Raw genomic sequence first — 26,199 nt, forward strand, 5'->3', positions numbered from 1 at the left:
ATTGGATTTTTGTAAGGAAAAAAAGCTTTAAAAAGAGTTATGGTTTTAGTTTAAGGAAAATTTAATATGATAAAAAATTTTGATAAAAAAACCCTTCATAAGAACACTAGCTTTAGCTTTTTCTACTGATTGCTAGAAATTCTTTTTGTGTTTATAAATTATGTGAATGATTGGTGGTTGCCAAGTGATTCTATATGTTTGAAAAAAAATTGTATTGTTGTTTGTGTTTTTCTTGGTTGGAAATTGAAATTTCAAAATTTTGGGGTTTAATAGCTAAAATTTTTTTTTTTTGAAAAAAAGATGATAGCTAGAATATTTGGAGTTTTGAATTCAAAGGGTTTTAAGAAATATTTTTCAAATCCCACAGTGGAAACTTAGGGAAGAGTGAGGGGAAGGCTCAAAGAAAGTTTGGTGATCATTGTAGGTGATAGCAGAGGTAGATCTAGATTTTTAGGATTCCATTTATTTTGGTTTGTTAGGAAAAAAAGGCTTTCTTTTAGAGAAATTTAAGCTAATAGATTTGTAGAAGAGATTAAGAAGAGCTTCCAAATAGATTTTAATGACATTCCAACGTTAGTGAACAGTGGTCAATGATTGTTGGAACTTGAATTTGTATGGTTGTTGGTTGTTGAACAAATTTTGGATTTTAGAGCTTAAATGAATTTGATTTTTTTTTTCAATTTTTTTCTTTCAAATTAGTTTTTTTTAGCTATTAGTTTAAAAAATTAAAATTAATTATTCATACTTTTTGAGAAAAAAATTAAAACTATAAATATGATATGGATTAAAAATCATGTCACGTGAAATATAATTTAATCCATATCAACATCGCTTAAAATATAAACCAATCAAAATGTCATACCATCTCAGTTAATTGGTTTGTAATCAAGTCAAATATTAATTCAACATTTTTAACAAAAAAATTTAAATGAAATTAACAATTCAATTAAAATTATCAAATCAAAATAATATAAGAATTAAATTTATATAAATTATAATAAAAAAACTAAAATTTAAAATTTAACAAAATATAAAGATTCCGAAATAATTTAACTTAATTATAATGATAAGTAGCTCCACTCATTTGAACGATGGTACAATGCTTTTGAATGAAGTTTTTTTCTTTTGAAGAATCCTTTGAACGAGTTAGGCTTTGTAAGGAAATTCTTCTACAAGATGGTAAGTTAGTCAAAACTAAAATGCACGTTTTTTAATCCCCAACAAATAATAATAATAGCAAAGGTAAAGTAAGGGCTACTTTCAAACATCAAACTTCAAAGTCTTTATTGACTATCAGGGTAATGGATTTTTTTATATATATATATTTTCCACCTAACAATATTTTTCCTTATTTTCTTACATTTCAATCTATCTAACAACTATTTTCATATTATTTTTGCATTATATATAGTTTCAAGGTTCCTGCCATTTTCCTTAATAATATTTCTTTTACAAGATCATTGGTACATATTAATTGTTACATATAGTAAGAGTTGATTTATTAATTTTAAATATTATACAGTGATACAATAAGAAAAAAAGACATGAAAATAATATAATTTAAAATTTTAATAAAAGTCATGTATAAATTTAATAAAAATATATATTTTATATTTGATATGTCGACACGAAATATAAGATAATAATTTTCATATTTATCTCTAAATCTTCAGTCTAATGATTAAAAGTACTTGACAGGACGTAAAGAGCTTTATTTCGAATTAAGTCTTGTCTTTGTTTCTTATTTGTATTAAAATTTTATCTTCATGATATAACAAAAAAAATTTTCATGTTTTATTAATAATTAATACAAAATAAATATAATACATTTATACATATTGTCAAATTTAATTAAAAAAAAACCTAACGCAATCAAGGTTTGGCTTAATTGTTATTATTTTATTTGGAAAAGAAAAAGTCGAACTCTGTTCTTTGTAGAATCATGCCCCAACAACTTTGTCAAATTACCATTATTTTTTATTTTTTTCAAGAGAGTTAAAACTCTAACTCTTAAATTTTTTTTTATTTATATACAATTTAAAAATAAAAAAAATCATAGCAAGAGAGAAGTTCATATTTCTTTCACTTTTTATTTCTTCTATATGAAGTAAAAAATTATCTATTGATGTGGATCCGATCAAATAATATTTTTTATGTATCATTTTTTAAAAGTTATGTTTATTAAATCTCATTTTTTAATATAAAATTTTGATACGATTAACATAATTTTAATTAAAAACCAAAATTATTAACAAACAATCAAATTAAAGTTTGGTGATCGTAATTTAGTTAAAGGTTAAATTTTCGTGATAATTGTAATAAGATGAAATTTTATAAATTAATAAATGATTGATTCAATTAGTTAAAATTTATTTTTTTATGAAAAAATTTTAAATTTAAATTTTATCGATAATTATTTATTAAAATTATTTTAATACATAATTTATAATTATTTATCTTAAATTATTAGATACGATAAATTTTATTTTAATTTAAAAAATAAAAAATTAAGTTATTTTTAAATTTTTTCTTAAAAAAAATTCTATGAGATGAAAAAATTTCAAAGTACAGCTTACTTTAAATTGATATTATATTTTTAATTTAAAAAATGAAAATTTTGTCTCATAGTGTGGAACCGTACGAAAAAAATAACTTAACTGCATGCAGTACCTACCGAATTTATATTTTCAAGGTCCAAACTGCCGTTTCAAAACTGTACGTAGGGAACCGTAGGGGAAAAAAAAAAGATTCCCGCATTTGTCGCTTTCTCTCGAAGGTCAAGAAGGGAGTTACAGTCAAGATGAAGATGCCTCGATGACGTCGTTGAATATGTCAGCACGAAGTAGTCTGACGATTATTCCCATGATCCAACGGTCAATATGGTGCCAACGTAGTTATTATGATTCGGGGTTTAATTTCAAATTTTGGAAATAATAAATTCTTTTGACGAGAAAAATTAATGCCGCACTTGTTTTTCGAGTCCTTTTTCTTTGTGTTTCGTCAAATTGAAAGTAAATTGAAATTATGTCTGGACCCACATTTGGTGTGCCGAAATTAAAATATAGGGATAACTATAAGGTTTTTTATTAAAAACTAAGTATTTTTCACGAAAAAATTCATAAACTTGAAATTAAAAAAATGGACATTTTTAAATTTTAAATTGATTAAATATTATTTTTTAAAAATTAATAAATGAAGCAATTAAAATAAATTTTGAATTGTAAAAAAAAATTTTACATATATAAAAAGCTATTCGATATAGTTTAAATTTCATCAATAATTTCAGAGAATTACCCGTTAAGCTTAAGATATATATAAAATAAAAACACATAACAATTTTTTATTTTATAAAATTTAAAAATTTTATTTATTGAAATAATAATTTTAAATATTCTAATCTTTTTGTGGGAAAAATAAATTTTTTTTTTTTTTACTTTTTAAGTTTTAAGGATAGATTAAAATTGAAATACCAAACTTAACTTGGGTTATCATATTCATATACAACTTGGGATTTAACCTAATAAGTTGGGTTATTATGTTTTTATGAAATTTGAAGTTTAATCTAATTAGATTTGATCACGATCACTTACAAATTTTTTTTCTTATTAAATTTTAAATATTTTTATAAAAAAAAATATTTATTTCAACCTGATTCCATATTTATAATATAAATTTTGATAAAATCATTTGTTTAAATTTGGTTAAGAAATTGTTTATCGTAATTCTCTTGATGTTAAGGTCAAATTGACTATTGTATTATAAAGTCAATATTAAATTTTATTATCATTAAAATTTGTCACTATTTTTTATTAATTTTATTCTTTATTCTTTTATTGAACAACATAGTGGGCGAATAATATTGAACCAAATATTTAAATACAAAATTGACATTTTTAAATGAATAAATATGGTCATTTGGCCAAAAAAGTAAAAAAAATAAAGATAAAAAATTATATAACTTAGAGCTTAATTCAATTTGTTATATATTTATTTATCTAACAAATTTGAAATTCAAATTTTAATATTTAAAAAAAAATTTCGAGATTGTTGCTTATTTTATTAAAAAAAATTATGCTATTTTGATTCATAAGTAATACTAATTCTACTTGAGTACACGAATAGCTATGTGAAATTAATAAAAAAAAATTGTTTGTCATTGAACTTTGATTCAATGTTATTAAATTAAGACAGATTTGTCTACTGTTTCCATTACATAAGAAAAAAACAACATGGGTAAATGCCAAAACGTCTAGATCATCAACATGTGGATTTTTTTACTCTTTTTTTTTTTTTTTTTTATGTTAAAAGGTCTAGAAGTTCAACATATGAATTTTTTATTTTTTTTTATAATAATGGTCAAATGGATATTCAAATCTTACAAGGTTTTGTCATGTAATAAAAAGGGTTCTTCGAGCTTCTTTTTTTTTTTTTTTGTTTTTTAATTTAGGTTATTAATTTATGGTAGATACAAGATTACAATCTCTTATTACTACCAGTAAAAATATTAAAAGGTTCACAATGAATATCCCTTTCTTAGGCTTAGGAAAAACAAATTGGAAAATTTTCAGATATGTTACTATAATTTATTGTTCTCAAATTTTTGTCATTACTCTTGAATAGGGTGATATATATATATATATATATATATATCATAAATAATTAATAAGTGATTAATTTAATTGGTTAAAATTTATTATTTTTTTTATGAAAAAATTTTGATTCGAATTCTGTCGATGGTTACTTGTGAGAATCATATTGAATGCATGATTTATAACTACTTATTTTAAGTTATTAGATACGATATATTTTATTGTAATATAAGAAACTGAACAATTTATCTATTTTTAAATTTTCTCTTATCAAAAAATATATATAGCATAAAAATTTATATCAACAAAACATTAATGTCTTACACAAGACTCTTAAATGCATATAATTTGCTCATTAATAGAAATTGGTATATAACTTTAATGTGAAAGATATGTTCAACGGTAAAAAATTAAGATAAAGTTTTTAAGTGAAATTTTTTATTAAAAATGATTAAATAAAAATTATAATTAAAAATAAAAATTGATAAATTAAAAAATTTTATTATATAAATTAAATATGTAAATTTTGATAATTTTTAATATATTTTTTAGATAAAATTTAATAAAAATATTAACAAAATTTTTTTTCGTTAAATAAGTATTTATTAAATTTAAATTATAAATAATATCTTTAATTTTATATTAAATTTTATTAATTTATTGATTTAGATTTTTATTAAAATTTATATTAAATCATTATTAATAAAAAATTTTATGAATTTCACTTTAAAAATTAAATAAAAAATGTAATAATATGAAATTTAATTCAATCAATTTAAATAATTATTTTTAAAAGATGATATTTAATAAAATAATGATTCAATGCCATTAATAAATAAATGTTTGCTATTTGATGGCTACAATGATCGACAAAAATCTGGACAAACACTCAAACTTTTAGAAAAGGAAAGATACAATTGGAAAAACAGGATACAAGTTGACGATAAACGATGTCGACACCGCAACAGCAGCCACATTAAAATATTTGATAAAACAAAATAAGATACTAAAAATAAAAAATTTCCCCGACCGATGGATTTGAGCCACATAAAGATTTTTTCCAAATCAAAAGTCAAGTTTCCATGGTCACAAGAGTCTGCGCACGTGGTTTTTTATCCATTTGCTTTAGTTACATTGAACCAAAAATACACAACAATGTCTCTTTCAAACATTAGCTAACCCTTTAGCCTAAGTATTGTTAGGCTCATTTAAGTATAAAATAAATTTGATAATTTTAAATATGATACTATATATCATATAAAAATAATATAAAATTAATATATTTTAAAATTTTGATAAAAATTATATATATATTTAATAAAAATTTTTTTTTTTAATTTAAAACTCTTCAATATCCTATAATTATTTTAGATTTCAATTAAATCAAAATCGAATTGAGTCGAATTTTATAAAAAAAATAAATTTTTTTAAATTTATTTTTTTATTTATAAATTTGAAATTTAAATTTAATTTTAAAAAATTAAATTTTTTATCATTCGAATTAACAAATATTAATAATAAAAATAAATAAATATTTTTATATTTAATATGTTAATGTAAAACAAATATAATATAAATACATAAATTATCATATTTATTTTAAAATAAGTTACTTTTTTTTTTTTTTAAATTTCTCATTCCCTTCCTTCTTGTCACCTTCCTTTTTCTATATCAATACTTTAGCAATTATCCTCTTTATATCTCATCTCCTTCCACGAAATTACCTTTTTTACTAAAAAGAATCCCATTTTCGTGGCCCCTATATAAACCCCAAAACATAGTTAAATTATTTCCCATGTTCATCAATCATTTCTTCTAGACTTGACACACTTTCATTTCTTTCCAAAGGGTACGTTTTTTTTTTTTAATTTCTTCTATGGATGTATCAGGCGTTCGCCAAATGAAAAGCAATAAGAAGCATTCAAGAAGAAGCAATTCGAAGAAAGATATTAAAGTGGTTTATATTTCGAGTCCCATGAAGGTTAAGACATGTGCCTCACGGTTTCGAGCTTTGGTGCAAGAACTCACCGGGAAAGACTCCGATGTCGCCGTCCGGTTCATGGACAACTGCGACAGCTCTGAAAGTTCTCCTACCGTTTCCGACGCAACAAGGGTTGTCGATGATCGTGTTGTTGGTCTGCCTTTGGCTAATTCAAACCATGAATCTGTGTTTGAGCCATTTGATGATGGACTTATGACGGAAGGTAGCTTCTTGGGGATGTTTACATCAAATTTGTTTAGTGATCCTTCTCAGCTTGATGCTATTGGAAGCTTTGGTTCAGTTTAATTAATTTAGAACTATGTAATTATATGTAATTAATAATTATATAATCATGGTTTTTTTTTTTTGGGTATTATATATAGGCTGTATTTCATATATATATATTAATTTATTTGAGAGTTTGATAAAACATGAAAATCGAAAACAAAATCCATTGTTTTCTTTATTTTATTTTATTTTTATAAAAGAGGTTGGAAATTATAAATGCTAAAATTTGAATGGATAATAAAGAAAATTGTATATCCTAGAATTTAAGTACCAAAATTTTAAAATATTTTATTTTTTAAAAATAATTATATGAATAAATTAATTTAAACTTTGAATTTATTATTTTATTTATTTTAATGAAATTACTATTTTAATGTTAGCTATGGTGAAATTATTATTTTATTTATTCTTTGGACTTTTTTTAGTGGATTAATTGAATAATAATAATAATAATAATAATAATAATAAATAAATGTCATCTCTCTTATATTAAACTATTATTTTAATATATTTAAAAACTTATTATGTTAATAGTATTTTTGCAAAAATATTAGGTGGTGAAAATTTTTTGTTTTAGAGTACTCTATGCTATTGCATTTTGCTCAAATTGTAAAGGTGAAATGGGTTTTGAGTAGAAATTGGAAACATGTTTTTATATTAAAAAATTTCTAAATCTTATCCTAGATATTTTCACAATATTGATTTAAAAATGTGCATGTAAAATTATTGAGAATTTTTCAATACTTTTAAAATAAATTAATTTATTGTATTTGAGTATAGAATCCAATGCTAAAGTTCCCAAAATTTCAATGGAAATCCGAGTAAGTCCAAATTAATCAAAGTTTAGAAGAGAAGTTTGTCAAGCCAACAAGATCCAAGAAGCCAATAAACTCAAGTGGGCTTCCAAAATAGATTGCCCATTGAAAGCTTAAAAGAAATTAAGCCCAAATGGCCTAATATTTTAAATAATTGTTTTTGTTTCATTTTACAAGTAATTTATGTTCCATTTAATTGTGATGACATAAAAAATAATAATCAAATTTATTATGATTATAATTAAAATAATTAATGTAATAGTAATTGAAAAAAAAATTATATTAATTTAATTTTATTAAAATTGATATTTAAATTTAACTGAAGATACAATAATTTTAATCATATTAAAAATAAGATAAGATCCAAATTATTACTTATTTTTATTTTTATTGGTGACATAATTCATGATGACTTTTTATTAAGGGAAAATTATTTTGTCCATATTATTAAAGTACAATTATAACTTACATTAAAAAAGGTACAATTATATTTTAATCTACATTTTTCTTGAAAATGATAGCCACATTCTTATGTTGAATTTCTATCAATGGTAGAATAAAGAGAAAAGTAGAAAAGAAGGAAGGAAAATTTAAGTGATAGATTTTCTCTTGCCATGCTTTTCATACTTTTTCAATTTTCTCCTTGCAGGAAATTTCTTTCCTTTTTCTTTAATAGTGCATAGATTTTAAGATAATTAATAAAAATTTTGTACTTAATTATAAAAAATTAATTATATATATTTAGAATTAAAGGTATTTATTTTTTAAATAAAAATTTAAAATTAATTTTTATGGGATGTTTCATTGATATTTGACAATATATAATATTTATATATTGATAATGTATTAAATATTTTAAATTTTATTTATCTTTGGATAATTTTAAAATATATTTTCTCACATTAATCACCTATAATTGAGATTTTTTTTTTCAATGCTCTTGAGGATTGAAGTGAACGATTTCGATTTGGTTTTTGAAGAAAAAAAATTTTGGTTAGTGTAAAAATCAATTTTTTATTTTTAATTTATTTATATATTTTTTTGAAATGAAATAATTATTGTTATTTAAAAATAAAAAATAATATAAAAATTAATAAAAAATATAATTTGACTTTGTTTGATAGTTTCAAAAGTTTACTTTATTAATCTAAAATCAAAGCAATTCCAATAACAATATGCAATATAGGAATCGAATTTAAATCCTTTTTCTAATTATAAAGAGAATAAAAAAGTAAAAAAAAAAAAAAAAGGGTAAAAGGGAGCAAGAAACGGTTGGTGCGTGAGTTAGTCATAAGTTCATAACTCAGTTAAAGTCACCAAACTGAAAACAGCTTCAACACTCTCAGCAGCCAAAACCCAAACCCAAATTACCCAAAGGAAAAACACAAAGAAAATTAAAAAAAAAAAAAAAGGAAAAGGAAAATCCTTTTATTCTCTTTATAAAACCCTCATTTCTCTTTCTCTCTCTCTCTATGAAAAAACCCTATTTTTTTCCTTTAATTTATCAAAATATCAAATTGATGATCTCTTTTTAAGCCTTCATTTTCCTTTTAATGGATCTGCCATTCCTGCTCCTCTATTGACTTATCCTTCTTCTTCTCCAAAAGAGATCTTTTTTTGATAGATATTGCTGATCCCCTGTTTGGTTTCTGAGAAAGTTTTTTACTTTCTGGGAAAATAAAGAAGGGAACAAAATGAAGGTACCTTGTTGTTCGGTTTGCCAAACGCGGTACAACGAGGAAGAGAGAGTTCCTTTATTGCTTCAATGCGGCCATGCCTTTTGCAAAGAGTGTCTTTCTAGAATGTTCTCTGCTTCACCCGATAATTCCTTGCCGTGTCCCCGGTGCCGCCACGTGTCCCTTGTTGGTAACTCTGTTCAGGCTTTGAAGAAGAACTATGGGATTTTGGCTCTTCTTAACTCGAACCCCAATTCAGCTGGGTTCAACTCGAGGAACGATTTCGAATGTGATTACACGGATGAAGAAGAGGATGACGATGAAGAGAGGGAGGACGATGAGGAAAATGGAGATTTTTTCGATGACTTGGCCGGTGGTCGGATTAACCGCGGGTCCCATGCATCGAGTTCTTGTGGTGGTGCTGCCGGATGCGGACCGGTGATTGAACTGACGGCTCATCCGAACGTAAAGTTGGTTAGGAAGATAGAAGGGAAAGGGGAAGGAAAAGGGGGAAGAGCAGGGGTGGAAACATGGGCTGCGGTGATCAGTGGGGCCCACAGCGGGGGAGGAGGAAGGCGGTGTAAGCATAAGGTGGCGGTGAAGAAAGTAGGGGCAATGGAAGGGATGAATGGGGAATGGGTACAAGGTCAACTTGAGAGTTTGAGGCGTGCATCAATGTGGTGTAGGAATGTTTGTACTTTCCATGGTGTTGTTAGGTTGGAAGAAAATAATTTGGGGATTGTTATGGATAGGTGTCACGGGTCGATTCAATCTGCAATGTTGAACAATGAAGGGAGACTTACTTTGGAGCAAGTTCTAAGGTTTTGTTTTTATATTAAATTTTGGTTCTTCTTTTGTTTAATGATTGAAAGATATTTTGATCGGTGTTCCTTGTGTGAAATGTTGTTGTTTTTGTTGGATTTGGAAGATAGTGTTGTATCTTGTATGTCTTCTGTTTTTGCTAACAAAACATATAAGATTGATCGAGTGCTTGTAGGCCAGGGCGAAATGTTTTGTGTACCAAGACTATTTATTCTTGAGGCTGAATGAACCTTAAGCTTTGAGCCATCGCATGTTGGTATTCTTTATCTTATTCAGAGTGTTGATTTTTGTGGATTTGGGCGGATGGGAGCCAATCTTGATATTTCATGTGTATTTTCTCTTATTGTTGATGCATGGGAAGTTGTTGCAATATGTTGGGTTGTGTTATTCAGTCTAAAGTGCTTACTAGATGTAGTGAATTCTTGTTGTCTTTTTATGGAGTAGATTAAGATATTGTGATTCCAAGGGAAGTGATTAAATTTTTGTTCTTGCATTGAAGATTTATGTGCATTGAATAAAACTTTACACTTTATTGGGAATGATTGTAGGATGATCAATCTATTTACAGGAAGGCTAAGATAGAATGTTTGATATCTCAAATATTCACCTCTTCACCTCTTTTCCTTCACTCTAATGTATATGTGCATATACTCTGCAAACACTTGATGATTAAAACATTTTAACTCTAACCTCTTAAATGAAAATTAGTAGTCAATGTGCTTGTTGACTGATATATTTGGTACAAATATTCTATTCCTTATCTGCAAAAGCCTTGTAGCTGAGTGATATGTGCATCTTGAACTAGGGTAATCTATATGTTATTGAGTAGATATTATTTGAAATTAGTTGTGATGCTAAGTCGCTAATGCCTATGAGCCATTCATCATTGTTATAATGTGAGCTCGGATGGATTAATGTCATTTGGAGTTTTTGCAAGTTGGTTTAGATATGAATTGAGTTTGGATAGATTAATATCACTGGGGATTTATCAATATTGATAGGCCTCAAAAATGGCTTTATATATGTTTGGGATTTTGCTTTTTTATGTTAAGATTACTTTGTTGCCAATATTAGAATAGATGTATAAATAGCACTAATGCTATTGACAAGAATAAACCTTTGCATGCTAGTTTCCAATGAATGTAGTTATGATAGTAAACAAATGGAAGTATGTAGATTTCTTCAACTTTTAGTGTCTTGCCAAATGATACTTGCCTGTTTGAATGGAATATCATCTTTTATCAGATTATTGACCGTTTGTTTCTCTTGTTTCTTAAAATTTTTTGACAACTTTATGAAATGGACCACTTGACTTTACTAATCCTGCTCTCTTTCTCTCCCACTCTCTTTTCCTGTAACTGCAGCTATTTACATTGTGAATACCATTGCCATAAGAGTATGGGCTGGACCAAACCTGTCCTGTTCTAATTACTTTTAAAATTTTAACTTGTGCCTTGTTGTCACTGGTTTGAATGGTGACTCTGTTAATTGACAGGACATGCAAATAATGCAAGGAATTCTCATTTTGATTGAAGTTTGCCAAGAAACCCTAGACAATTTTTAGGAGGGAATTGTTTTCTTTCAAAAAAATTGTAGAATTAAGTTTATTACTTGGAGAGAGAAAGAAATTGTTAAAAATTGATTTGAATTTTACCAAGAAAGGCAATCGCAAAATAGTTCAAGAAGATAGTAAGCGGTATCATTAATATGATATGCTGAAGTTTGTGGATTGATTTGACATATGAGGTATACATTTTTATTGACCATAGCAAATGTTAGTGCAACATTACTATGCATGGGAAAGATATATGTGGCACTTTTTCTTTTTTCCTTTCCCACCCTTTTTAATATCGGTATGCATAAAATTTCTTAAATTTTGCTATTAGAGTTAATTTTTTATGTGTAAATTTTCATTTTTCCTGTTTTTGATTTAAAATTTCTTTCTCAGTGTTGAGGCTGTTTGCCATTTAATCCTAATAATCACATTAAAGTTTTTCTGTTATACCAAATCTATGCCCGTCTTTAACTTATTTAATCTTAGATAATGAGTTATTACTATGTGGCTGTAATTTTTGTCATGACTTGGTGAGTGTTTGCCAAATGCAGATATGGAGCAGACATTGCACGAGGGGTGGCAGAACTTCATGCAGCAGGTGTCGTTTGCATGAATATAAAACCATCTAATCTTCTTTTGGATGCAAGTGGTCATGCTGTTGTATCTGATTATGGACTTGCTGCAATTCTGAAGAAACCTGCTTGCCGAAAAGCTCGGACAGAATGTGATTCCTCCAAGATTCATTCATGCATGGATTGCACTATGCTCAGCCCACATTACACTGCCCCAGAGGCATGGGAGCCAGTAAAGAAGTCTTTGAATCTATTCTGGGATGATGCAATAGGCATATCTGCAGAATCAGATGCCTGGAGTTTTGGTTGTACATTGGTTGAAATGTGCACTGGTTCCATCCCGTATGTGGAACAACCCGTTTTTTGTTATGTTATTTTTCTTTTTCCTTTTTTTTTTCTCTGTGTTATGTGTTTCCACGTTTTGATTAATTTTATAGTTTCGTTGTAACCCAAGCTGAAATTCTTTATGCAGTTGGGCTGGTTTAAGTGCAGATGAAATCTATCGAGCTGTTGTTAAGGCTCGGAAATTGCCTCCACAATATGCAAGTGTAGTGGGTGTTGGATTACCTAGGGAATTGTGGAAGATGATTGGTGATTGCTTGCAGTTCAAACCATCAAAAAGACCAACATTTAATGCAATGTTAGCAGTATTCCTCCATCATTTGCAAGAGATACCACACAGCCCTCCTGCAAGTCCTGATAAGTAAGAATAAAATTTTGGTTGTTACCACTGCCTAACTTCCTAAGTTCTTGTTTGTGATACCTAGATAAAAGATAATACTGGCCTTAAAAACAGCTGATGCTCTTGGTATTGGTTCTGCATTTGCTTGTCCATATTAGGAGAGACAGGGTTACGGTAAAATTAGTGCATAGCATACAATAAATTTTATTGGTGAATGTGCAGCTGCTTTGCCAAATTTCCTGGATCAAATGCAGTGGAGCCACCAGCCTTGTCTGATTTGGAGGTTTTACCTGATAATCCTAACCATCTGCATCGACTTGTTTCTGAGGGAGATGTGAGTGGTGTGAGGTAAGTGCACTTCATTTAAGGCATGCTTAGCTCTCTTTTCGAAGAATGTTATATCTCTTATTGTATTTTTCATATGCCCTTTTCTTTGTTTGTGCAGAGATTTTCTTACAAAGGCTTCATCTGGAAATAGTGGCAGCTCAATTTCTTCACTTTTAGAAGCACAGAATGCTGATGGGCAAACTGCTCTCCATTTGGCTTGTAGACGTGGTAGTGCTGAACTTGTCAAGGCAATATTGGAGTACGAAGAGGCAAATGTGGATGTTTTGGATAAGGATGGGGATCCTCCTCTTGTTTTTGCTTTAGCAGCTGGGTCCACAGAATGTGTCCTTGCTCTCATTAGGAGAGGTGCTGATGTTCAATCCAGGTTGAGGGAAGGCTTTGGTCCTTCTGTTGCCCATGTTTGTGCCTATCATGGTCAACCTGACTGCATGCGGGTGGGTCTTATGTCAATCATATATATACAGTTATCTTTCTTGCTTCTTTCTTAGTGTTTGAGTTATCTGGTTTGTGTCTCTAAATGTCTCACAGGAGTTGCTATTGGCTGGAGCTGACCCTAATGCAGTGGATGATGAAGGTGAATCTGTGCTTCATAGAGCTGTGGCCAAGAAATATACAGACTGCGCCCTTGTCATATTGGAAAATGGAGGCTGTAGATCAATGGCTGTTTTGAATTCCAAAAATCTGACGTAAGTACTATGCTGCACTACACCTATGTGCTTAGTTGTTTTTTCTTTTTCTATTTCATTATCCATATGAATTGTAGAACACTAAGCTACAGATTCTTTGCTTGTTTTCCCTTCTTGAGAGATGAAAGTGGTCAATGAAGCACTTCTAAGTTTTAGCTCTTCCGTTCAATTGGTCTAGAATTCTGTAAACTGAATCAATGATTTAGCTTTATGAAAATAACCTGCTTGATTAACTTGAGGTTAAAAATAACCAGATTCCATTTACTTTGCTTATTTTTTAATGTATACTTGTTGCTGATTTCTTTTTTATCTCTTGTTTTCTTTTTTATAAGCACATCAAACTTATGGTATGTTACTGCTGAGTTATTCATCAATTTGGGTGTTGAATTTGTGAACACCTAAAAATATAAACTTCAACTTATCAATCATCACTGATACTTTTGATAGTTGACTCATGCAAGGATAGATAACTAGTCAACAATCTCTCTTCTCTATTATGTAGGAGAAAGATGCATGCATTACGATTAGGGATGTGTTCGATTATTGTGCCTTTGGTTCCTGTATATAAATCCAGTCATCTATTGATTGATGTGTTTATTACTAAACTAGTTTCATGATTAACATTACTTTATTGATATACTTAGATGGTGGTTTTGGATTTGGTTTAGGATACAGGGCTTGAGAAGATTGGTTACTGCATAACCCAGATGTAAATATTCATTTAAATTGATTCCTTGAAAAAGCAAAAGAGCCTTAGGAATTTTTTGATCATTTCATCTTCTGGATTAATAGTTAAATCTTAATTTATTACTATTTTGACTCTCTCTCTCTCTCTCTCTCTCTTTATCCTTTTTTGGGTAGCAAGCCTCAAGTAAAAAAATGGAAAATATTAAATAGACTAACTCATTTCAACCTTTCTAACCTCTTTGCTGTCTGGGCATATTACCACCTTTTCGTTAGAATGTATGACTTCGCAAAGTTCTTGGCATTTAATTTTTCATTCCATTTCCTACTGCTCAATGCTTCATGTCTTGACATTGTTATCAGACCATTGCATTTGTGTATGGCAACATGGAATGTGGCTGTTGTCAAAAGGTGGGTGGAAGTTGCATCCTTAGAAGAAATTGCTGATGCAATTGATATTCCCAGTCCTGTTGGTACTGCGTTATGCATGGCCGCTACACTAAAGAAAGATCACGAAATAGGTAATTCAGAACTCTTGTGTTGTCTTCTTAAAGTTAATGACAAGAATTTTAACCCTTGGAAGTTGTCTACACAATTCTTCATTTTTCAGCTGTTCTTTAGAAATCCTCAAGTTAAAGTTAGGCAATTTAATTTAAGCTTTGTTGTAACATCTTCCATGAATTACTAAGCAGGTTTAGGTATAATATTTACTTCCTTAAAAGTCTATAATGTAGCATTTCATATGGCCACTAAAGACTCAAATTTAGGATTTTTCTTTGCTATGAATTATGGGATTTTGTTGTTCAGGAATAGAATTGTAATTCTTGCATAAACTTACTATGTCGGCTATTCATTACTCTAGGATTTTCATGTGGTTTTCTTTTTTGACCCAAGTTTCTAGGAGTTTATGTGGATGTGCTTTGGCTGCTTGTTGCTTTTTTAATTGTTTACTAGCTGGTTTCCCGTTTGGAATCCTATTCCTAGTTGGTTACTGAATAGTACTGGATTCTTTATATATGCCTTTTTTATCTTATTTTCTTAAGGAATTTGATTTATAAATATCTTGTATAATTCAAGCGTGAATGCCAAGGAATATGTTATGAGATGATCTTCCTCTTCTCCTTTCTTGTTTTATTTTTCTCTCAACATCATTCTAGGATACCAGTTACAAAACTGCATCCTTAGTCTCTTTCATGGTCTTAGAGGGTTTTCTGTATATCTTTAAGTCTTTATACCTTGATCCTTGTTTCAGGCAAAGCACAACGACTAAACCCTACAGCCACCTTTGTTACCACCCTTCAATGCCTATTACCGTGCCTTGGTTTACTTCATTTTTACTTGGCAAGTTTTATTATTCAGTAGTGATAATTGGATTCATTCATAAAACTGCTTGTAGAGGGTAGGGAACTGGTGCGATTATTGCTTGCAGCTGGGGCAGATGTCACTGCCCAAGATGCTCAACATGGGAGAACAGCATTGCATACTGCTGCTATGGCTAATGATGTTGAATTGGTAAAAGTAAGCTACATAACTTCCATACTGTGAGGAGCACTTATTTGTTATTTTTTATCAGTAATTTGATTCCTTTTCATTCATCAATGCAAATGCCAACACATATTGAGCCAGCTTTGGGTTTATGCAAGTTCTAATTGCAAAATGGTGAACAGATAATTCTTGATGCTGGAGTGGATGCGAACATCAGAAATCAGAACAATGCAACACCCCTACATGTAGCTTTGGTCAGAGGGGCAACATCCTGTGTTGGGTTGCTTCTATCTGCTGGGGCGGATTGTAATTTACAGGTTTCTATCTCCCTTATCAAGAAATCTTTGCCGTGTGATAATTTGCGATTTTGTTGCAAGGGCATCCTTTTTTGCACTTCTTATCTGATGGTTATTACTAGACAATGTGTTTGAGAATGGAATGTTAACATATGAGATATTTTGGAAGCATGCCTTCTTGGAGTTTGTGGTGCAAATTGGAGGTTTTAGGGTTTATGGTTATAGAGGGTGGTTTAAGGTTCATAGTTGAGTTGGGGTTTGAATTGATTCAGTTTTAGGGAAAAATTGTTATGAACATGAAAATGAAGGTATAATTGGCAGTGATTGATTGGAAAACTTGTGCAATGTTTATGGTCTCGCTTATGAATATGATAAAGGGATTTAATTTGGATTTGTAAAAGAGAAGTTAAGAAAGTTTTTGCTGTGCTCTTAACATTTACCCCTTCTGAAATTACTCTAGAATAAAAGTTTTTGAAGTTTGAGGAATTTGGGAAAGTGAAAATTGTTGTAGGATAGGTCACAATCTTGTTTTAAAATTTGTGAACTGATACTGTACTTTTGGTTAATTAAAGTTATGTGAAGAAGATTTGTAATTTGAGACCAGAGGCTCATAACTTGAAAGAAATTTTTGCTTAGATGAAAATGATTTCTTTGTTTATTGAAGAATCTTTGATTCAGTGTTGGCTCTGAAAGAAGATAACTTTGATCTACCCAAGTTATAGATATTGAAAAAGTGAAAAAATCTGTAATATGTTACAAGGTTCAAATAGTTTGCCACTGTATAGTTCTTGAGTTTATGAAGAATTTCAAACCACAACAAGCAAGAAATTTGGTAGTTTTGGTTTGATCAGTTGAAAAGTCTTTAAGTCAAGCTGTTCTGTTCATTCCTGATACAAGGAGTCAGCACAGTTCTATATGTACTTTTTTTGGGTACAAGATCTATATGTATTTTATGTTGTTCATTGATATGCTTGACATAGATACATATACTTTTTTAGTTTTCCCTTATATTTAGAAGGTTGTAGCCACATGCTGGTTTGTTTTCAAGTGATTGATACGTCTCCAGCACTCCTACATTAAGAAAATTAAGAGTTGGTGTAACATAGCGTGAAAGTAAGGAGCAATGATGCATCTAATATTTATGTATTTAATGCAGTGATTTGAAAAAAATAGAATAAAATGATGCATTGGATTGACTTAATAAATCTATCTAGTGGTCAATCAATCCAGATTGCTCTTCAAATATGATGGTTTATGTTAAAATAAAATAAGATTAAATAAAACTGCAATTACAGTTGTTTAAGATTGAGATAAAGGAGATATGTGACAGGAAAGGCATAACTTTCCAATATATGTCTAACAAGGGGATGTTAGGAAAATTAAGAATTGGAGCAACATAGCATAAGCTATTCTTTTCTTCTTGTGCTTCAGTTATTCATAGTGTCTTTGCTCATCACCAGGGAGATGAAGGTAATAATGCTTTCCATATAGCAGCAGAATATGCAAAAATGATACGTGAAAATCTTCAATGGCTCATTGTAATGCTGGGAAATCCTGATGCTGCTGTTGAAGTTAGAAATCACAGGTCAATTCTGGTTAATTGCTATCAACTCTTTTCTTTTGTTCATAAATGTATTCATGTCTTTTCTTTGGTTTGATTTGTTTTTTGGCAACACATTTTACACTGTAGAGTCTATATGTTGGATCCTTGTGTTACTAACATGGTGTCAATACGTATGATGACAGTGGTAAGACATTACGAGACTTTCTGGAGACACTTCCCCGTGATTGGATTTCTGAAGATCTAATGGAGGCACTAATGAATAGGGGCGTTCATCTGTCTCCTACAATGTAAGAAGTTTTACATCATTTTGCATTCATTCACATAATTTGTTTATTCTGTAATCATTTTCTGATGATTCTGGAGTTCTTGATCTTATTCAGATTTGAAGTGGGTGATTGGGTGAAGTTTCGAAGAAGAATCACTACACCTACATATGGGTGGCAAGGTGCAATACATAAAAGTGTTGGCTTTGTGCAAAGTGTGGTGGATAGAGACAATCTTGTAGTGTCATTTTGTTCTGGAGAGGCTCGTGTATTGGTAAATGAAGTTGTAAAAGTGATTCCTCTGGATAGAGGGCAGCATGTTAAGCTTAGAGCAGATGTCAAAGAGCCAAGGTTTGGATCAGTCTAGTTTCTAATTTATAGTTTGCAGTTTATTTGGTCTTTAAGTGTCCTATGACTGGGATATGAGGTGCACTAGCCCTATGCTTTTCCATTTATTTCCTGGAATCGGAACTTTGCAAAACTCTAAAAAAAATAGTGTTTTCTTTGAAGGTGCATGATGCTATTGCCATGGTGTTTGAAAACCATAGTCAAAATAATTTAGAAATTGCATGCTTAATCTTAGGATATTTTGAGTATTTTGGTTCAAGTAGGATGATAATATTTTTTGTGATCTTTTTAATCATCATATAACTAAAAATTGTTATATTTGTATTATATATGTGGAGATTGATGAAGATATTCCCCTGGGTAAAAAAGGTAATTAATGTCAGGATACAATCGATCTTCTGCTATGTAGAAGTTAGTATTGTACTTGGATGGGTACCCCCTTGCCTCAAATTTACTATTTTTTTTACCTATCAAAAAGAAAAAAAGAAAATGGTTTACTTAGTCTTTTTAATGTTTATGTGAGAGACTGGAAGCCATTATGGCTTTTCCTGTGATTCATGCTCTTTATCCTACAATTGATCTGATTCTATACATTAGATGCCGTGGAATAGACTTTTAATCTACTCTTGAAGTTGTACTTCTGCCTTTTGCATGCTTGCAATCCTTTAACTAAATTGACTGGCTTGATTATTGATACCTAGTTTGAATTAATAAATAGGTTTGTTCTATTCAGGTTTGGTTGGCGTGGTCAATCACGTGACAGTATTGGAACTGTCTTATGTGTTGATGATGATGGGATTTTGCGTGTTGGCTTTCCTGGAGCTTCTAGAGGATGGAAAGCTGATCCTGCAGAGATGGAAAGAGTTGAAGATTTCAAGGTTGGGGATTGGGTTCGTATTCGTCCAACTCTTACAACAGCAAAGCATGGATTAGGATCTGTGACACCAGGGAGCATTGGTATAGTGTACTGTATTAGACCAGATAGTAGTCTATTGTTGGACTTGAGCTATCTTCCAAATCCTTGGCATTGTGAACCGGAAGAGGTTGAACCTGTTACTCCATTCAGGGTATATAAGAGACTTCAAACTTTCTTTACCAAGGGTGTTGATAGAGCTTTTCTACTTACTTTACTCTTTTCTCTTTAATTGAAACTTGTTCTTCATACAAAGAAAAAGTAATATATTGTTTAATTTTATAGATTGGTGACCGGGTGTGTGTGAAGCGAACTGTTGCAGAACCACGATGTGCTTGGGGTGGTGAGACCCATCATAGTGTTGGAAGAATTAGCGAGATAGATACCGATGGGCTTCTTATGATTGAAATACCAAATCGACCAATCCCATGGCAGGCTGATCCCTCTGACATGGAAAAGGTTGAGGATTTTGAGGTAATTACCTGTCCTTTTCTTAATGTAGTAATTGGACTATCCGTCAAGGTTTTTCTTTTTGGGGCAGACACACGAGGATTTTAATGAATCTTGTTCTGTATATTTCCATGGAGAGCAGGTTGGGAATTGGGTCAGAGTAAAATCTTCAGTATCCTCCCCAAAATATGGATGGGAGGATGTTACACGCAACAGCATTGGTGTGATTCATAGCTTAGAGGATGATGGTGATATGGGTATTGCTTTCTGCTTCAGAAGCAAGCCTTTTTGTTGCTCTGTCACTGATATGGAGAAAGTGCCTCCTTTTGAAGTGGGACAAGAGGTTCATGTGATGCCATCTGTTAGTCAGCCACGACTTGGATGGTCGAATGAAACTCTAGCGACTGTTGGAAAAATTGTTAGAATTGACATGGATGGAGCCTTGAATGTAAGCATGCTGCTCATGTTTGGGCACAACTTTCTATTCTTTCCATATATTTTGTTTTTACTTTCGCATTTTATCTGGATTGCTCTTCTGGGGAAATGTTGGAGCATTATATCTTTTGATACAACATTTTCATTTTGTCACTGTTGGGAAGGAATGCATCAGTTAATATTATATGTTGACTATTCTATTAATTGGCTTGTTCATTCATTGAATTGCTGTAATGGAGTGGTTTTCTTTGTGCTCTGCAGGTGAGGGTTGCTGGCAGGCATAGTTTGTGGAAAGTTTCCCCTGGAGATGCAGAAAGGCTTTCAGGATTTGAAGTTGGTGATTGGGTCCGTTCAAAGCCAAGCCTTGGCACTAGACCAAGTTATGACTGGAATACTATTGGGAAAGAAAGTTTAGCAGTAGTGCATAGTGTTCAGGATACTGGATATTTAGAATTGGCTTGCTGCTTCCGGAAAGGGAGGTGGATTACCCATTTCTCAGATGTAGTAAAGGTTCCAAGCTTTAAAGTAGGGCAACATGTTCGGTTTCGAGCTGGATTAGTTGAGCCAAGGTGGGGCTGGAGAGGGACTCAATCTGATTCACGGGGCATTATTACTAGTGTTCATGCTGATGGGGAAGTGAGAGTTGCTTTCTTTGGTTTGCCGGGGATGTGGAGAGGAGATCCTGCAGATCTTGAAATAGAGCAGATGTTTGAAGTGGGAGAGTGGGTGAAACTGAGAGAAAATGCTAGTAATTGGAAATCTATCGGACCTGGTAGTGTTGGTGTCATACAAGGAATAGCTTATGAAGGAGATGTATGGGATGGAAGCACCTTTGTTGCATTTTGCGGAGAGCAGGAAAGATGGGTGGGACCTACTTCCCATCTTGATAGAGTGGATAGACTCATCGTAGGGCAGAAGGTGAGAGTGAAGCTGTCAGTGAAGCAGCCAAGATTTGGCTGGTCAGGTCATAGCCATTCAAGTGTTGGAACAATAGCAGCAATTGATGCTGATGGAAAGTTGAGAATATACACTCCTGTTGGCTCCAAAACTTGGGTGCTAGACCCTTCAGAAGTGGTGCTGGTTGAGGAACAGGAACTTTCCATCGGGGACTGGGTTAGGGTTAGGTCATCAGTTTCAATCCCAACTCACCACTGGGGAGAGGTAACTCATTCAAGCATCGGGGTAGTGCATAGAATGGAAAATGGAGACTTATGGGTGGTGTTCTGCTTTATGGAACGGCTATGGCTTTGTAAGGCTTACGAGATGGAAAAGGTTAGGCCATTTAAAGTTGGGGACAAGGTGAGGATACGAGATGGGCTTGTGACACCTAGGTGGGGTTGGGGAATGGAGACTCATGCCAGCAAAGGGCAAGTGGTTGGGGTTGATGCAAATGGAAAACTAAGGATCAAGTTTCAGTGGAGGGAAGGGAGACCGTGGATAGGAGATCCTGCTGATATTGTTCTTGATGACAGCTTTGGCATAACCAGCACCTCATGAATCATTACATTGTATTGTATTTTGAGTTAATTCCTGAAGCTTGGAGACTCGGGGTTTTAGCCTGTCCAGCTCGATTAGAGAAGCAGGGGAGGTTCGTTTCCACTGCATTGTGTAAACATACTTGCTCGAAAATCTATCCTGACTGCGGTGGGCGATTCAATCTCAGGATTATTTATTGTTAATAAGTACAGAGATGGAGATAGAGCATGAGAAGAAACTGGCTTGTCTCACTGGAATCAATTAGACGAAATACAGGAGCAGCCAAGGGAAAAAAAAAGTAGCCATTGGCCTTGTATCTCACAGATGATGCTGGTTGTTTGTTTATAAGCTGCTGAGGTATATATATATATATATATATATAGATGGATATGATCATTTATATGTTATTTTGTTTAAATTGAAGCTTATAATCTTTCAGAGTTGTTTTGAGTCATTTTTAGCTCTCAAAATCTGTTTTGTGAGTTTCTCATCACTGGACAAATAGCCGATGAACAAAATTAAGTTGATCTTTGAATTATTAACTGGATTGAATCAGCTCTAGTTTTTTTAAAATGGCATGCTTCAGTCGATTTTTTCAGTTATATAATCAAAAGATGGTTAATGATATATTAAAAACAATAGATGGTGATCGATTGATCACGAGTTAAACAATAGAGGCCAGCAACATAAGACCCGTAAACAAACTCGATTAATTAAGAAATAGCAACACTATGTAACACAAACACCAATGTCTTCTACTTTAAAAAAAAAATAAAAAAACCCCATGACACATGATTTGCTAGTGAGTGTGATTGCCAACATTTGTTTTATACACACTCATCAAGTTAATTTTGATTGGGGAAGTCCTCCCCTGGGCTCACTCTTGTTCAAGCCACTTGCAAAAGCCATCCTCTAAGGCTTCTTTCATCCATGCATGCCTACAACTTTGAACTGCTTCTGGTATGGTTAGCCAACTTCTTGTACGGGTGCTTTGCTCTGGCCACGAATCTAATTCCTCCTTTACCAACAAAGCAAACGTTGCAGCTTTACATAAACCTTCCGGGCTGAATTCATCTTGATGTGTTTTGCTCTTAAAATTATAATATCCTATGCAGTCCTGAATCCACAACCCTTACATTAAACAATTAGTAAATAATTAACGAAAAATATACGATGTCGAACAAGAAAATAGCATGTCATATCAAAAACTTATTGCTGACAAATATCGCCATTACTATGTGCTTAGTTCATGAATTAGGTATAGAAGAAACTTCAGTTGAATGTGCCAAAGATTTCTTGACTATTGTAATAGTAGAATAAAAGAAATACCATCACTTTATCAAAAAATTAACAAAAGAACTATAGAATTTGACTCAACTGGATAAAACATGGCTATAAGTTCAATGATGAGGAAAAAAAAAGTGTTGCAGCATTATCATGTTGGCTAGTTGATTAATGTGTCAAAAATTAATTGTTCTCTGGCACTATAAAGTACAAACTTGCAATTTCCAGAGTCATTCACTTTAACATTTTTAAAACAAAAATATTTATTTTAGCTATTGTGATAATGAACAGTTTGTACTTAGAATCCTAATTTCTTCTGCATTCTTTGTTCTTGGAGTCTAGGATTTGAATATAAGCATATCCTATTCATCTAAAAAAAGTGAAATATATAAGCATCCAAAAACCAAGAACACAATATATAAAAAAATATAATACTGTATTACCTATCTTTCTATAACCTTTTGATTTCCTCATCTAAGGTCAAAAGGTTTCTTTCACCAAGGGAATACTTTGAGGTAAATATTCCCAACAATGTCATTGATATAGTTAACCTTCCTAAATTGCACATTTTGCTAGATTGCCACCATGCCAAGCTAAGAATTTGCACTAATCTTACCCCAAAAAGTTGATGATGATAATATTGACAAAAGTAATGCAAAGGTAAAAACTAATTTTATGAATGATACGTAGGGATCTATGCTAAAAACTTCAAAATATCAAGAAATGAACTAATACTAGAAAATATGTTATAGTTTTAGCAAACTCAAAAGTGGAAAAGGAAAAGCATAAATAAAATTGAGGAACAAAATTTTCACCATTAACTCCCCTCGGACTCCAGCTTCTTCAATCGCTTCCCTCACTGCAGCCTCCTCGACAGTTTCATCATTCTCCCAACCTCCCTAAAATCAGAAAGCAAAATATCCATAAGAAAATGATAGATTCTAGAAATCCTCTTTTGTTCACGATATAGAGACCAAGAAAACACAGAAACCAAACAGCTAATATTGACTCCATTTAGCCCAACTATTTTCTCTATGCAGTAATCATGTTTCTTCAATGGCAAGAATACTACAGGTTAGCTCAAATATGACATTAACTACCAAATTTAAAGCGAATTTATAGCAAAATTTTAGCAAAATTTAATTATGGATTAGTTTCTGAAGGTAAAATACGTTGAAGGGTGTTGACAGCAGAACAGATAGCAACAGTTTAGCAATGGTAGGGAAGTAAAGCCACAAAAAGTAAGTACTACAGTATATGCCCAATCGAAACACAACTTTGTACCTTTGGAAACAAAAGACCCGGTCCGCTAGTTGAGTTAATCATCAATACCTCAACAATCTTTTCAGAATTTTCATGATCTGCCTCATCTAAACATTTATACCTAAATGGAATACACCTGTCAAAGAAGAAGAATGGATTTAGGACATGAAGCTTAGTGGCGAACAAGATTTTCAAAAAATTTCAAAACTGACACCAAGTGTTTCCATAATCTATCATATGACATTCAGAATGAAACAATTTAATCTTAGTCCAAAAGAGCAAGCACGAAATGTCACATAGTTCCAATCCAATAAAAATGCACAAAACCCACCAAATAAATCCCAAGTTATCAACTAAATAAAACCCAAAACCGAACACATCGAATTGCAATCTTCTTTTAAGAATGTAATAAATTATTTCAACATTAAAATATGCCACTATAAAAATTGAGTAGAAACTACTCATAGACACCAAAAGAAAAATATATACATTTTCCATGTTCATGCCATAAGCCATTCAAACTATTCCTATAAACAAAAGCCAACAAATACCCATTTTCCTTCATCCAAAAAATGTAAAAAAAAAAAAAAAATCAAACTTTAAATGCACATTTCATTATACCAAGAACAAAACAAACCCCAATGTGGTAAACCATTCAAACCTTCAAAAGACAAGACGAACAATTAAAAAAAAAAAATTGTTATCTTCATGTCTAAAATGTACTTAATAAACACCATTCATAATTCTCATATACCAACATATACACCAAAAATAAAACATAGCCATTTGCCAACTCCATCCCAAGAATGCTATAAATCATTTCAAAACTTAAAATGCACCATTCATAAACACCCAAATAAAACATTCCCATTTTCCATCTTCACCCCAAGATTCCAAAAAGATCATTTTTTCTAAACTTAAATGTATCATTCATAAATTCCTTAAACAAAATAAATAAATAAATAATCTATTTTTTATCTTCATCCCAATAATAAAGCAAAACAATCCATCCATATGAAATAATATCAATCAAAATTCTCAAAAGCCAACATGCAAACGTATTTTTGATATCTACATTACACACATTACATATACAAATAATCAAAACAAAAACATACCCAGCGACAAGACGACAACCGGCCTCGTACCTTTGTTGAAGCCGACCTGTACGAGCCACCAAATCCGACATAATATCTCAAAATTTTTTCCTTTTATTTTTTCTTCAATTTTCAAATTCTCCAAATTTCAACAAAAGCTATCATCTTTCTTATTCAGACGACTCATTGGGTTGGTGTGTTTTAGGTTTACAAAAATGCTCACGCTTGTACCGGATTGTGGTTCATCCATTGTAGCTGGCACTGGATTTGAAGGTGATGATCAATGCTAAGAAACAACATCAAATAGTTGTGATTTCCTTTTTTTTTTTTTTAATTTCAATTTTATTTTCAAAGAAAAAAATTTTCAGTTTCAAGAAGGAGAAAAAAAGAAGGGAAGAGAGAGGGGAACGACAAAAGCCATCAGAGAAAAAAACGGAGCGTAAAATGAAGCGGTAAGAACGGATCGAATGGTGGGTGGTCAAAGTCACGTGAGCTGGTCAATTTGAGGGTCCAATATTTTGGTATTAACTCTTTTTTTCTTTTTTTAATTTGAGGAAATAGTTGTAGTTTTTTATGATTTTTTTAATTTAATACAAAAACTCCTTAATTAAATTTATTATTTTGTTG

The 26,199-nt window shown here is 31.1% G+C and overlaps 3 protein-coding genes across 5 annotated transcripts; 2 read left to right on the forward strand and 1 right to left on the reverse strand.

Moving 5' to 3' along the window:
- The first annotated feature begins 6,373 nt into the window (after positions 1 to 6,373).
- LOC111309639 (sigma factor binding protein 2, chloroplastic-like) lies at positions 6,374 to 6,937 on the forward strand. Its single transcript, XM_022908636.2, has one exon. It carries the CDS (start codon positions 6,466 to 6,468, stop codon positions 6,874 to 6,876), a length of 411 nt encoding a protein of 136 aa, XP_022764371.2. The 5' UTR covers positions 6,374 to 6,465; the 3' UTR covers positions 6,877 to 6,937.
- A 2,074-nt stretch (positions 6,938 to 9,011) lies between these two features.
- On the forward strand, positions 9,012 to 22,382 carry LOC111309952 (E3 ubiquitin-protein ligase KEG-like). The gene is made up of 16 exons (XM_022908982.2): positions 9,012 to 10,170; positions 12,278 to 12,640; positions 12,771 to 13,001; positions 13,203 to 13,328; positions 13,426 to 13,762; positions 13,857 to 14,014; positions 15,062 to 15,219; positions 16,095 to 16,216; positions 16,366 to 16,500; positions 17,940 to 18,064; positions 18,226 to 18,330; positions 18,424 to 18,657; positions 19,388 to 19,721; positions 19,853 to 20,041; positions 20,160 to 20,465; positions 20,714 to 22,382. Exons 1-16 carry the CDS (start codon positions 9,368 to 9,370, stop codon positions 21,947 to 21,949), a joined length of 4,962 nt encoding a protein of 1,653 aa, XP_022764717.2. The 5' UTR covers positions 9,012 to 9,367; the 3' UTR covers positions 21,950 to 22,382.
- Positions 22,383 to 22,615: 233 nt separating this feature from the next.
- Positions 22,616 to 26,023, reverse strand: LOC111309954 (nudix hydrolase 16, mitochondrial-like). 3 transcript variants are annotated; one of them, XM_089748803.1, is made up of 4 exons: positions 25,624 to 26,023; positions 24,497 to 24,611; positions 24,028 to 24,111; positions 22,616 to 23,045 (listed from the first exon to the last, which is right to left on the reverse strand). In XM_089748803.1, the coding sequence occupies exons 1-4, from the start codon at positions 25,662 to 25,664 to the stop codon at positions 22,806 to 22,808; spliced, it is 480 nt and encodes a 159-aa protein (XP_089604929.1). In that variant the 5' UTR covers positions 25,665 to 26,023; the 3' UTR covers positions 22,616 to 22,805. The 3 variants fall into 3 exon arrangements, with proteins under 3 accessions (XP_089604929.1, XP_089604928.1, XP_089604930.1); XM_089748802.1 differs by having other exon boundaries at positions 25,594 to 25,874; XM_089748804.1 differs by having other exon boundaries at positions 22,903 to 23,059; positions 25,594 to 25,797.
- Between the last annotated feature and the right edge of the window lie 176 nt (positions 26,024 to 26,199).

This window comes from Durio zibethinus, chromosome 19 (assembly GCF_047325235.1).
Source record: "Durio zibethinus cultivar Kanyao isolate XHJ-2024 chromosome 19, ASM4732523v1, whole genome shotgun sequence".
Classification (NCBI taxonomy): Eukaryota; Viridiplantae; Streptophyta; class Magnoliopsida; order Malvales; family Malvaceae; genus Durio; species Durio zibethinus.

Excerpts from the sequence above, each read along its gene's own strand:
- LOC111309639 (XM_022908636.2), top strand. The coding sequence starts at position 6,466 with ATGGATGTATCAGGCGTTCGCCAAATGAAAAGCAATAAGAAGCATTCA.
- LOC111309952 (XM_022908982.2), top strand. The coding sequence starts at position 9,368 with ATGAAGGTACCTTGTTGTTCGGTTTGCCAAACGCGGTACAACGAGGAA. Across the intron at positions 18,331-18,423 it reads GTTCATCTGTCTCCTACAAT|ATTTGAAGTGGGTGATTGGG; the intron begins GTAAGAAGTTTT and ends GATCTTATTCAG. Across the intron at positions 20,466-20,713 it reads ACATGGATGGAGCCTTGAAT|GTGAGGGTTGCTGGCAGGCA; the intron begins GTAAGCATGCTG and ends TGTGCTCTGCAG.
- LOC111309954 (XM_089748802.1), bottom strand. The coding sequence starts at position 25,664 with ATGTCGGATTTGGTGGCTCGTACAGGTCGGCTTCAACAAAGGTACGAG. Across the intron at positions 24,612-25,593 it reads GGTTGTCGTCTTGTCGCTGG|GTGTATTCCATTTAGGTATA; the intron begins GTATGTTTTTGT and ends CTTCTTTGACAG. Across the intron at positions 24,112-24,496 it reads CGGGTCTTTTGTTTCCAAAG|GGAGGTTGGGAGAATGATGA; the intron begins GTACAAAGTTGT and ends TTCTGATTTTAG.